General features: G+C 40.4%; 1 protein-coding gene across 1 annotated transcript in view; it reads left to right on the plus strand.

The window, feature by feature from the left end:
- The window catches only part of LOC128380042 (netrin receptor UNC5D-like), a 173,901-nt gene that overhangs the window by 103,806 nt on the left and 57,609 nt on the right, over positions 1 to 12,486 (plus strand). Inside the window, exon 2 of the mRNA XM_053339712.1 lies at positions 6,005 to 6,211. Coding sequence (XP_053195687.1) covers positions 6,005 to 6,211 — 207 coding nt within the window. The remainder of the gene's footprint in view (positions 1 to 6,004; positions 6,212 to 12,486) is intronic.

Genomic DNA, 12,486 nt, shown 5'->3' on the forward strand with positions numbered 1-12,486 from the left:
TTCTTTTTTCTTTCTTTTTTTTTTTTTTTGCACTGTCTTCCTGCCATGCACCCGGTTGATCTGAACAGATGCTCCCCCAGTGCTTCTCACTATCTTCAACACCCACCTATCATCTGCTTCACCAATCTCCCTCCACCCCCATCTCCTCTGCTCGCTTCAACTCTGATCCTCAATCCCGACCATCCATCTGCTGCATAGATTTGCGTCAACACTGCCTATGATGACACCTAACACTGGGCATATATAATTAATGCAGTGCTGACCATTGCCAACCTGTATTTATTCATGTATTTACACAGACATTAGCCTGAAAGTCAGTGTTTACACAACGCCAACAGTACTTAGCAGCAAATACAATCCACAAAATGGACCCTCATTCACCAACTAACTTATTCCTCAAACCTGTTACTGAAATGTCAGTGTGATGAAGTAATTAACTAAATATAATGCCACTGACTCTTAATTAACAAACTAAAAATTAATTAGTAGATTTGTTTGTTTATTCCTGGCTAAGCTAAGCCGCTTCCTGCTTATTAATACTGAATGCCTGTAGTGAGTTAAAGCAGTTTGAAAACTTTACTTTGCCTCTGTCCAGTTTTTTTCCCAGTTGTTTGGTCTCCTAGACGACATAAAATGCATCTGGCAATGGAAGTTATATGTTATCATGTTATGATTGCAGCATTTTTAGGATACGAAGATGCCGAGAAATCATTTTCAAAATGAGATGCACTATAAAATGTTTTAGGCTTCAAGCCACTGACTATTGGACAACACATTAAAGCAACGTTGCATTTTATTAAAGCCATATATTCTCTCCTGCTCTCTCTCTCTCTCTCTCTCTAGTACTCTTTGTTTTACACAATCACAGAGACACCATTCTCAGTTTTGCTCTTGTTGTGTGGCCAGACAGATAATTCACTTAAAGTATAATCTGGAGACTTGTTTTATGGTGCTCCACACCTGCTGGAGGATTGAAAACAGAGATCATGTGCCATTGTGCCTGTAAAAAAATTAGAATTCATTTCGGTTGAATGAGCATTACTCATAAAGAGCAACTAAAATTGCTGTCGCAAAAGGAGCAAGAATGACGAAACCAGCAAAAGTGTTGAGAGTGGCGGTGTTGTCATTACTGAAAGTGCAAGCACAAGGTCATTTATATCCATTACAACTCTTTCACACTGAAGAAAACGTGTTTCCTCTGGAAGCATCAGCACAAATGATCAAGCTTGTTGAACCACATCTGCCCGCACTCAGGGTTTTGTGCAGGTCTGACTCTTAAGGGAGGACACGGCTTATTATTGCAACAAGTACAATATGTACAGTAGTAAACCTGTAGCTGCTACAGTAGTATAGTCCTACAGAGATACAAGCAGTGATTCCTAGCCCTATGCCATACATTCAGTTCAGAAAACATGCACTTCTCAAAAAGAGGGTTAGGGTTAGTTCCTAAAACAGTATTAAATCTCAAGTGTAAGACCACTAAAGAATCCATTTATAACACGGCAACCCTGTTAGGTGAATGATATGAAGCTACAGTTGTCAACGAGGGTTTACGCAAACATTGGTGACCCACATTAACCCAGTACTAATTGTCTTGTTCCAACAGTCAAACATAGGTTGAACTTGTGTTAAGCATCCCATGCATATAAGGGGTTAGTGTGTTTATTTGGTATCACAATTACGTCCTGTAAAGTGCATTAGGAGGTTGAGGTTCAGAAGGCAACAGCATCCGTTTTGCTGTATGGGAGCTAGAGTCTTGAAATTAACTGTTGGTCTGTTTGCAGGTGTTACAATGATCTGAAGTCTTGTTACAAGTTTATTGTGCTCCCAGTGAAAGGTTTAGATAATGTTTTGTTGCACACTGTGGTTGTACGTGACACTTAGCTTGTTGTCTTGTGCAACCCACCAGCATTTCCATGTTTTTATGATATCATGATCCAGGCATTGGGTTTTTGCATCACTGGATGAACTCAGTCATCACAGAGCTGAGGTCTTGGAGACTGAGCTCCAAGGCGGGAAAGACGGTCCATGTCATCTGCAAATTTGATGACATGGGAGTTGGTGTGCAGAACAAAAAGCAGCAGGAAGAGGACACATGTCTATTGGGGCTCAGTGTTAGTGTAGTGACAGTTACAGCTACAAGCTACCAGCTACCACTGACAACGACTTGTCTTATCCATAGCATCAGATGGGGTTTGAGATGGAAGCAGGACAGCAGTTTGTCTGTAAGAATATGAGATTGCAGAGTGCTAAATTTGGAGGAGAATTTGGCAAACATCAGTCAGGCTGATGCCTTCCCGTCTCTCCATATCACTACAAATGTGCTGGAGCAGCAGTCATCTTTCTCTGTGTGAAACAGCCTATGCTACCACCCTAAGGCTTTGCCACATTAGTCCAGTCAGCTAGGGGCTCTTTCCCCCTCATTTCTTTTGGATTTTCATTAACAGCTATGAATACATTGAGTAGACGTAAGAGACCACACGTACCCATTGCTTTTAATTTTACATGTGAAGCAATGGAGCATTTGCTTAAGGAAATTAAAATGTTTGTGAGTTCTCTTACAGGTTGCAAAGCAGATCATGTCCACAACCTTGACTAAAGTTTATTTGGGTACGAGACAGTGTGGCTAAGAGAGAGAGAGAGAGAGAGATAGAGAAAGAGGGCGAGAGAAAAGGAGAAGATGTCTGATAGAGCCATCACTCAGCCCTTTGGCAGTGATATCTTGTTTTCCTCTCAGACTGGGATAGATATATCTGTGCCCCTTATGTGTTATTGCCAGCAGGGATTGCCCTGGCTATGTTGGTGCCCTAGGCAAGATTTTGCATTGAAGCCCCAAAAGATTTAAATCAGAGCCCCCAAAACAGTGGAACATCCAGTCCAAAATAAGATATAAATTCACACTAAAATCAATTACCACAGTGGTACCTCCAGCCCAGGCAAAGTCCTCCCAATCCATGCCAGCCATTAGAAATTATGGACAGGAAATTTTCCAAACTGGGCCTCTCATCCACACCCACTCCACCACCACCACCACCACCACCACCACCACCACCACCACCACCCACCCACCCACCCACTCTTAGCTCTAATACTAACATGGGCAATTTCAAATAAGCTCATGGCTATTAGCCTTGCAATGACACACATGGAGTCTCTTGTAACCATTTCCAAATCTAGTGATATTGACCCATCCAGGCTATGCTTCAGTTTTGCATACATATACTCAACATGACTATAAAGCACAAAAAGGTCAAGTCAGTTATTTCAAAACACAGAGAAAAACTTTCTTTCAATTTAGACTGTGACAAAAACTCAAGTGGAGTCAAGGTGCCATTCGATGAGTGTTTGGCGGCATTGCCTGAGGTAGCACATGAAGTTTGGTGGCTGTCGTGTGAAAACTGACTGAACAGCGAGGCTTTGGAAAATCATACCAGATGAAACACCGCCTGGTTAATGGGGAGAAAGACAGGAAAAACGTTAAGAAGGGAGAATGTGGATTTATTTCAAAAAGCTGTATACAGGCACACCTGTTGATAAGAGAAAAAACAAAAAAACAACTGGCCCCTCTTGGAGATCGCCTTTGCGGCTTATGCCACTGGCCGGCCCTGATTACCAGGCTGAAGACTTGGTTGTAGATCACTGTGAAGCATCGGGCACAGCGGTTTCCTCAATGACTCGAAACAGAGGAAACATCCTCAAAATGTAAATGAGTCGTGTGAACAGATGCCACAGAGGAGCGTGAACGGCAGACAGAAACCCCACAGCACCATCAATACCATCACATTCTGCACACACATCTCACATGATAACATGAATTATCTCATTGCCATGTTGTGCACTTACTACAAGGTGCAATGCCAGAGGGGGCGTCCTATGGTCCTAGCTTAGTGTTGCACTTTGTGATCTATATTCAGCAATTTCGAGAGCAAAGAAGATGTTATGCTGTTCCCAGAGACAGTTAAGTGCTTGTGTTTCCCCCTGGAGTCACATGTCCCACTGCTAGCCTGAGGTTAAATCGCACCAGAGTTTCCATTTCTGTGTCTCTCCTAATCTGTCTGCCGCAATACTGTGCCACCTGCTGAATATTAAATGAACATACTGAAAGTGAGGAGAAAACTGACTCTGAAATAAAGCCTGTAACGCTCGCTAAACCCCACTGTTGTTGTTGTTGACATTTGAGGCATTAGCTGCAGCGGCAATGCTAAGCATTAGTATAATACCTGATCTATTAACAAATGAGTCATTACTTAGAGGGCTGTGGCTTTGTTTGACAGTTGTGTGTTTGTGCATTCATGTTCCCATTTATCATCGTCTGGATGCGGACTCACGTCTATGTTTTTGCATCTATCCAAACACAAACACACCATGTCAATGCTCCGTGCACAAAACAAATTGGAGCACTCTGTACAAGAAAAGCTTGCCTGGGGCTAGTCATTTTGAAATTAAAGCATGTCTCTTAGTTCAGCCTCAGTTCCAGGAATGTGGGAGAGAATGTGAATGTGTCGCACGTAGGGAAAAGAGGAACACCGAGCAAGTCCTTGTGATTTTCACAACCAGGGAATCACATTGGGTCTTTTATCTATTCCCCTCAATCAGGAGACATCTGGCAGGAAAGGTAGGAGGATTAGATTAGCTAGAGAGCAGGAGAGAGGAAGAGAGAGTGGATTCTCTAATCCTGATGGGGTTTTCACAGGTACGCCCATCACAGTGGGGGAAACATGCACGGTGCAGTTGGGAGTTGGGATCGGGAGGGGCAGGTACGGGATGGTTTGCCTCACTAAAACCTTCACACTTGCATGAAAGAGGTTCCAGCAAACTAGAGGATTAGTCAGAGTGTAATTATACTTGCGGGGCCTCAGAAGTAGCAAAACGTGCACCGTCTGGTACACACCTCAGACGGGCAGGAGAAGAAGGAAATAATGCTTGTTAATGTGTTGCCAGTGTGTTGCAATGAATTCCTCAACTAAATTAACTGTCTTTAGTCAACACCGACATCTGAGAGATCAAAGAAGTCTCTATGGGAGCGACGCACTGTAAATCTGTGTGATGAATATTATGATGCCTGTTTCTTGTTCAGTTTCAATAAGATGTTTAAATTCAAATCATTTCTACTTGTGTTTTGCTGTTGGATTCTGCTCGTGTGTGGCAGCTTTGTGGTTTTGACATTTTTGATCACACCCACCTATTACACAGCATCTGTCAAAGAGCACTTATACCAATTTCTATTGTGAGGTTGCATTGCGTTAACAACTGCAATGTGTTCCAGCTCCTGTCTTATACAGTTCAGCTAGTTCTCCCAATTGTATTCCTGTAGAAACTGCCATAAAATCAGTATTTCTATGCCCTCTTCAACAAAAATGTGCTTTTTCTTAGCATGCAGAGTAGAAAGCATATATCGTGGCAACAGCACAGTACACTCTAACCCAGTGCTTCCCAAATAAATCAAGTTAGCAAACAACAACACTAAACAAGGATGGGATTTTTTTGAAAGTGTTTTGAAGGTTTTGCAAAATAAAATGTGGCCTATATTTCCTCAAAATATACCCTGTAGCCTTGTGTGCATATCCCTGTATATACTGGGATGCTCCAGAGGATTGGTTCTACAGTGGACTTTGTGTAAATTATTGTATTGTAATGCTGTGGCAGCAGAGAATGGATGATGGGGATGGGGTGATGTTGTGTTATTTCTTATGTTGCGCTCCGAAACGATTTATATGAGAGGGGATCTCACTGTAAGAAATAATGGCTGTTAGCTAGGCCTGGTTGCTGTGGGGAGGGAGAGAGTGAGGTATAGCGGCAGATGGAGAAAGAGGTACAGTACAGTAATAGTCGACAAAAATTTTAACTGCTGGGTTAGGTGGAAGCGATGTGACAGGGAATAAATCTGAGGTGGTTTAAATTAGCTGTTTTGTTACGACAGATGAATCATTTGCCTTTTCTGTTCCGTATTTCTGTTTGTTCCATTATACAGAGTCTCATTTTAATATATTATTTTATTCTTCAGGCCCCCGCGGTGAAAACCTGCAACATGGCCAGTCCGGGACCCTGCCACACTTCCTGGAGGAGCCTGTTGATGCTTACATCATCAAGAGCAACCCCATCAAGCTCCGATGTCAAGCTCGGCCCGCTCTCCAAATCTTCTTCAAGTGTAACGGTGAATGGGTCCACCAGAGCCAGCACATGTCCCAAGAGCACACTGACTTGGGAACAGGTATGACAAAAAAATTAATTCTGGTTATTCATGCAAAGACAAACAGGATATACAAACATGAATACAATCTGCAATTTAGACTTAATTCTTTTCCTGTTAATCCGTTCTCCTGTCACTTTAAGTTATGAGGGTAGCATTCAACTTTTGGATATGAAGTACTGATGAAACTTTACAAATGGGCTTTTATGATCATGCTTATCTCCTACCCCTGCAAATATATTTGCATTACTTCTTTATTGCGTATTATATGTCATATTTGATCTTAACTAAAATGACAACTGTTAAACCATGAAAAGGCACCAACTTGTTCAATTGTGGGATTTGACTTTGAACTCCAAATGGTGTTTTTTACTGATGCAACGTGCTGAAATACACTTGTTATTGTTTTTGACATCCAATTCAAATCATTCAAACCACAAAGATTTTTTTTTCTCTTTTTATTGCATCATCTTACAATGGGTATTAAATATCTGGTGAATTTAATTATTTTATACAGAAACTTGAATATCAATGATTGAAAAACTAAATTATGCTTTTTTCCCCTCTAAAATTAACTTTTATTGTAATTATATGGAATCATTCTCAGGTAAATGTTGTAAACAGTTAAATATAGAGGGGGGGAAAGTTGGGTTTAAATCAACAGGACAATTCTGGTGGAAGTTCAGTTGTTGAAGTACTGTTTTGTATTGTGTTGTGCTCCTTTGCAAAATCCACATCCACAATTATCTGCCCCTGAGCATCAGAATAATTATCTAATTGGATTCTAACTTGCAGGATGAAGGTAACATATTTATGTGCCTGCCATGGCTGCTATTAGCGCGACACTGTTGATGCTTCACTTAACACACAGGGCCAATCAATATCTCCCTCAGGGTTAACAATGGACCTCTACATTTTTACTGCCTCTGGTCTGGATTCATAGCTCTGCTCCCATCTGGCCCCCCCCTTATCACCATTCATATCTGTTTCCACTGGGGCAGACATGAGGACAGAGAAGCCCATAAGGAAAGGGATTGAAGGAGAGAGAGTAAAAAGCTAAAAATGAGAACATCCTAAAAAATCCTCCAGCAGTCAAATGTCATAAAGTAGAAAAAGCTCTTTCCCGGGCCTGGACTGTGTCAGGATGTGTCATCTTAAGCACAAACTGCTGGAAGCCTTAACAAAAAAAGAGTGCATGAGGAATTAGGTTATTTTATTAGTCTTTATTGTAACCTTGACCTCGGTTTGTTTAGCAGCTCATAAATAGATTTCAAAAATATGCAGAAGACCTTGAATTTGTAATGAACTAAAAAAAACTAAAATAACTGTCATTTAGGGAGCATTTAGCTAAGTTAGTGAGCTGATTACCGCAAATAAATCTACCTTAATGCTGAGTTGAGAGTTGAATTGTTGCAGAAGTTCTCAGTAAGTTTTGTATATACTATTCTGGGGGGGTTTCTTCCTGTCTATCTACACTTCCAACTGTTGCTATAGCACCAGTGCTCAAAGCCGAAGTGATGGTGGAACAGATAGACAGGTAACTCTTACAAAGTTTAAATTTAATGAAGGGGTAAAATAGAGTTAGGCTGTTTATGGAGAGACTGGTAGAAACTTCTCAATGCTCCTGCTAGTAATTCAAATGGTAAATTTCTCATGCATTAACTATGTTGTCGTCAGTCTTTTCACAACTATAACCAAGTAGTTTTAGATGCTTAGACTTAAATATATCACCATAACACATTCAAATTATACACAATTATTTCCTTATGGGGGATATATTATGCTTTATAGGGGTTTGTGTTAGTTTTATACCAGGGGTGTCAAACATACGGCCCGTGGGGCAGGACCAGCTCGCGGAGGAGTCCAGCCCACTTTTCTTCCTGTGTTCTTTTTCCTTCCATCTTTCCTTCCTCCCTTTTTTCCTTCCTTCTCTCTTTTCTTCCCTCCTTCCTTCCTATTTTTTCCTTCCTTCATTATGTCCTTCCTTCTATCTGTCCTTCATCCCTTTCTTCCTTCTATCTCTCCTTCCTTCTGTCCTTCCATGTGTCCTTCCTTCCTTCATTCTGTCCGTCCTTTCTTCCTTCCTTCCTTACTTCCTTCCATCCTCCCTGCCTTCCTTTCTTCCATTTTTCCTTTCTGTCTTCTTTTCATTCCTTCCTTCCTTCCATCTTTTTAATGATCCTCCCCACATGAGATCAAATTGGGCTGTATGTGGCCTTTGAATGAAAATGAGTTTGACACCCCTGTTTTATACTGTTATAATGTCAGATGTCAGTGTTAAACATGGTCAAACTCCCCAAACTAAAGCCAGGACTTCAGCCAGTGTGATGACCTCAGACTGATTGTGCATGCCCACAAACAGCCATAGAATAACCTTTGTTGTTTAGGTTGTATCATGGGTTGTTCACTCACACATTTTGGCTCAGACTCAGCCTTGAAAATTTAGATGTATTTAAAAAGTTTCCTTTTCAAGTAAAAAATTGGCAATAGAAATCTTACTACTACTAGAGACAGTAGCTTAAAGTCTCTAGGGATGGGAATGTTGTTCTGTCTGTTCACCAGTTTGGTCCAGGTTCAAAAATCTCTCTATAACTACTGGACATGCGTGGTCTCCAGAGGATGACGCCTACTGATTTTGATGATCCCCTGACTTTCTCTTGCCTGTGTCTAATCTTTGGCGTACAACCAAATAGTACAAAGGCTTTCAGTCCACGATTCATGTACAGTAGGCAAATTTTTAACTTGTTGCTTTTGTTAAATACTCTCACAGCACAGTAGTTGCTCTGTTGGTTACAGCAGTTGTCATAACTTCTCCTCAGGGCTCAGTTTTCATTTAAGAGACACTTTGTCTTGTTGCTGATCATCTCAGTGCATTTATCGACTTGTAATCAGGAGGGAACTGCAGTATCTGGAAATGCAGTTTAGCATTGCTGTATACAAGAAGAAAAACTACAAAATTTGCATGTAGAAGTGGCCCTCTGGCATGACATAAAAATATCTTTTAGAGAAACTGTAACAACTACTTTATTGGATGATGCTTCAAAACGAAAAGGAAAGTGAAGAACAAATTGTCCCCAAATTAATGCCAATATTAGTTGATTTTTAAGAGCACTAGACTGGGCCATCTTTTTACAGCCCACACTTGGATGTGACCACACACACTCCAAAAGGCTCCCTCTAAAAGCATTAAATAGCCCCTAATGTTGAAACTATCACTGCTTAACACGTCTTCTTTGTTTTCTTTTGTGCACACTGGAATAGTCATTTCAAGCATGGCATAACTTTTAGACCCAAAAAAAAAAAAAACACATTTCACATCAGTGCTTTCAGTCCAACATTAAATGAGCAGGAGGGTAAAATAATTCCATTTACTGTGGACTGTTTTGCTTTCAGATGTCATTCCATTATATATTTATTTGTTTTGTTCAGGGGTACATTGCGGTGGGTCTGAAACTAAAATGGAAAAAATAAATAGTAGCAGTACTAGCCATCATTTAATGGCTTTATGAAAGAAGAATAACTCAAAGCTCTTCAATGCTTTTTAGTGAAATTGTGTCAAAAATGTAAAACAATGCCTTCATCTGTCTCTTTTAGAAAAGCAAAATGCAAAAATCCCATGCAATATTGCTACAGGTTGAAAGCAATGATCACTTCTGCTTCTTTATAACGTTTAGCAGCTCATCGTCAAACTATCCCTTTATCTCATAAAATATCTAAACATCTACCTTATGTATTTGCTTTTTTGTTTAGCGCCACCATCAGGTTAAAGTTTCCCATTATCCACACATCTAATGAATGCACAAAATTAGAGGATATTCGTGGTTCTCAGACAGTGAGTAATGACTTTGGTAATCCACTGACTTTGGTGGTGAATGCATGGTTTGCTTTGAAATTCAGTTCAGACAGTTAGATTCATGTCTTATCTTGTGAGGCAGCTGTATTTGAGAGATCATGCAAGAATTCATGTTGTCAGGCTGCAAGTTATGCGCTTGTGGCTAAACCACAAGTAGTTTACACCAATCAGCGTCCTTGAACTACTGGCAGCTACAGGCGTGGTTTAGGTTTGATGACAGCAAGAAGAGATATCCCGTGATAGACAGATGGTTCATCCAGTCACCTGCTGAGTTTTTGGGGGTTTTTTTATTTTGAAAGTGCCTGCCCTTTTCCAAAGAGTTTCTAAGGACAACTTGTTTCTGTGCAACAAACCATCTGGTGCGTGAGGTTAAATCATGCCCCCCCCCCCTTCAGAATGATATGGAATAACTTTGGTGATGAGGTCTAATTTTTTTATGATACATACATTGGTTTATAACACAATACCTGCAAAATGAATGACTGCAGCTGTACATGCGAGCTGAATATAATAAACATTACCTAATGGTCTGCATGTCAGCACTGTCATTGTGAGCTGTCAGCAAGTTGACATTTGCATTCAGTTCAAAGCACTGCTGCACTTCACATGTATGCTAGTGTGTCTGTAGACTCTTCTTGTTTGACACCCACTTTTATGGAGTGAAGTATTAACCTAGCTCCTGACCCACATGCTACAGGACTAGAAAGCAGCATGTGTTTGTTCTCTATCCCCTTTTCTATTCTTTTATCCCTCCCTCCCTCTCTAACTCACTAATTCCCTCTCTCCATTGCTTTTTCTTTTTCAAATGTTCTTTCATTCTCTCTCTTTCACTCTCTCTCTCAGGAGTTCAACACAAACAAATACATATATATACTACGAGTACTTGTATTATGTTATTGTGTGCTTGAGTTGAAACCCCTGTAAAGGTGCTCTGCATGATGATGTGTGGCTTTGCTGCTTTGGCATGCTTTAGCATTCACCGGTCTGGGATACAGAGAATATTGTCTGCACCTGATCAGGGATTTAGCGAGTATCTTTCACTAACTGTGTCCATATTTCTGCTGAGGCTGTTTACACAGGCAGACGTGTGGTGACATGCCACATGTTGAGAAAATGAACGTCTTGCTTCGGCGAAGACATTTTCTGGCTGTCCATTCAGCTTCATCTGTAGGAGGCAATTGAACAGCTGTATCTCAGTAGAAGCTATTATAGTCAGACTCAGGTGGTAGAATGGCCTCAGGGTTCAGCAGAGAGCGGGGGGCTGCGGCTATTAAAGCAGTAAGCTGTGAATTAAATGCAGACAGACTCAACAACAGATGCCCTAACACTGTTTGACCAGAGGGTTGAGACAGAGGACAGAGACCGTGCCTGTCCAGAGGTAGCCAACCCAGCTAGGGAGATATATCTGAGCTTTGTGTTGTGTTTTTTTTTCCAGATTCAGACTTGTGCCTTCAAGGAGACAGAAAGGCATGCAAAGAAAATAAAATCACAAATAAAGAAAAGTCCATTTCAGCCTCTGTGAATAGCTTTAACTTTGGTTGCCATAAGCATGAGAGAAGCTAGAATCGCCACAAGGTAAAATTTACCCATGGCAGTTTTTTTAATTGTGCATTACTATGTTTTCATAAAATATTCATGTCCCCCAGTCTTTAATTTTTCCTAGAATAATGTTGTTAAGGACCACCTACTGTTAAAAATTGTGATGATGAAACAAGATTAAAGACACTAGCATTTATACCTATAACTGCCACCGGGTAAAATTTGCCCGTATATGAAATGCATTTGTTTTCATGGGGTTTGTGTTTAAATATTCTGAGTTGCTAGGCAACGGCATTCATTGGAGTGTGTGATCTGACGTCAAGTCATAATTAAATGATAAAAAGAGCCGAGGAGAATGACCTGCAAAAACAACGTTGCCAAGCGCCTGAAGTGTAAGAAAGCTGTGTGTGGAAAATGCACAGTCAAAGTGTTGAATGTCTGCTCAAAGTGTGTTAGAGGGACACGAAAATAATTTAGCCTACTCAAAAAGTCATTGGGTGTAAAACTTAATGTTTACTTAACTGATTAGTCATTCATTTTGGTTTTGCCATCTTACCGTTTATTGTTTATGGGCTATTTAGCTTAATTTGCTTGTTTCCTTACTCTGTTTTAATGAATGGAACATCAAAAGAGAAATGTATATTAGCTTTAAAATGTCATTAATTTAAAAAAAAAAAGCTTTAATGGTTACCTCAAGTTTCTCAGTGATTTTCTCTTATTCACATACTGATGAAATCCTGTAATTAATTACTTTGTCATGTCGATTTTGTTGTGGCATCAAATCATCCATAAGTGCAGTTCCATTTTGGGGTATTTAAGCTATTTTGGTCATTCAAATCAGCAGTTCTCAAACCTTTCAGGACTTCTAAACTCAAACAAATGAGATCACACGCCCCCATTTGAA

The sequence above is a fragment of the Scomber japonicus genome, chromosome 19 (assembly GCF_027409825.1).
Source record: "Scomber japonicus isolate fScoJap1 chromosome 19, fScoJap1.pri, whole genome shotgun sequence".
Lineage (NCBI taxonomy): Eukaryota > Metazoa > Chordata > Actinopteri > Scombriformes > Scombridae > Scomber > Scomber japonicus.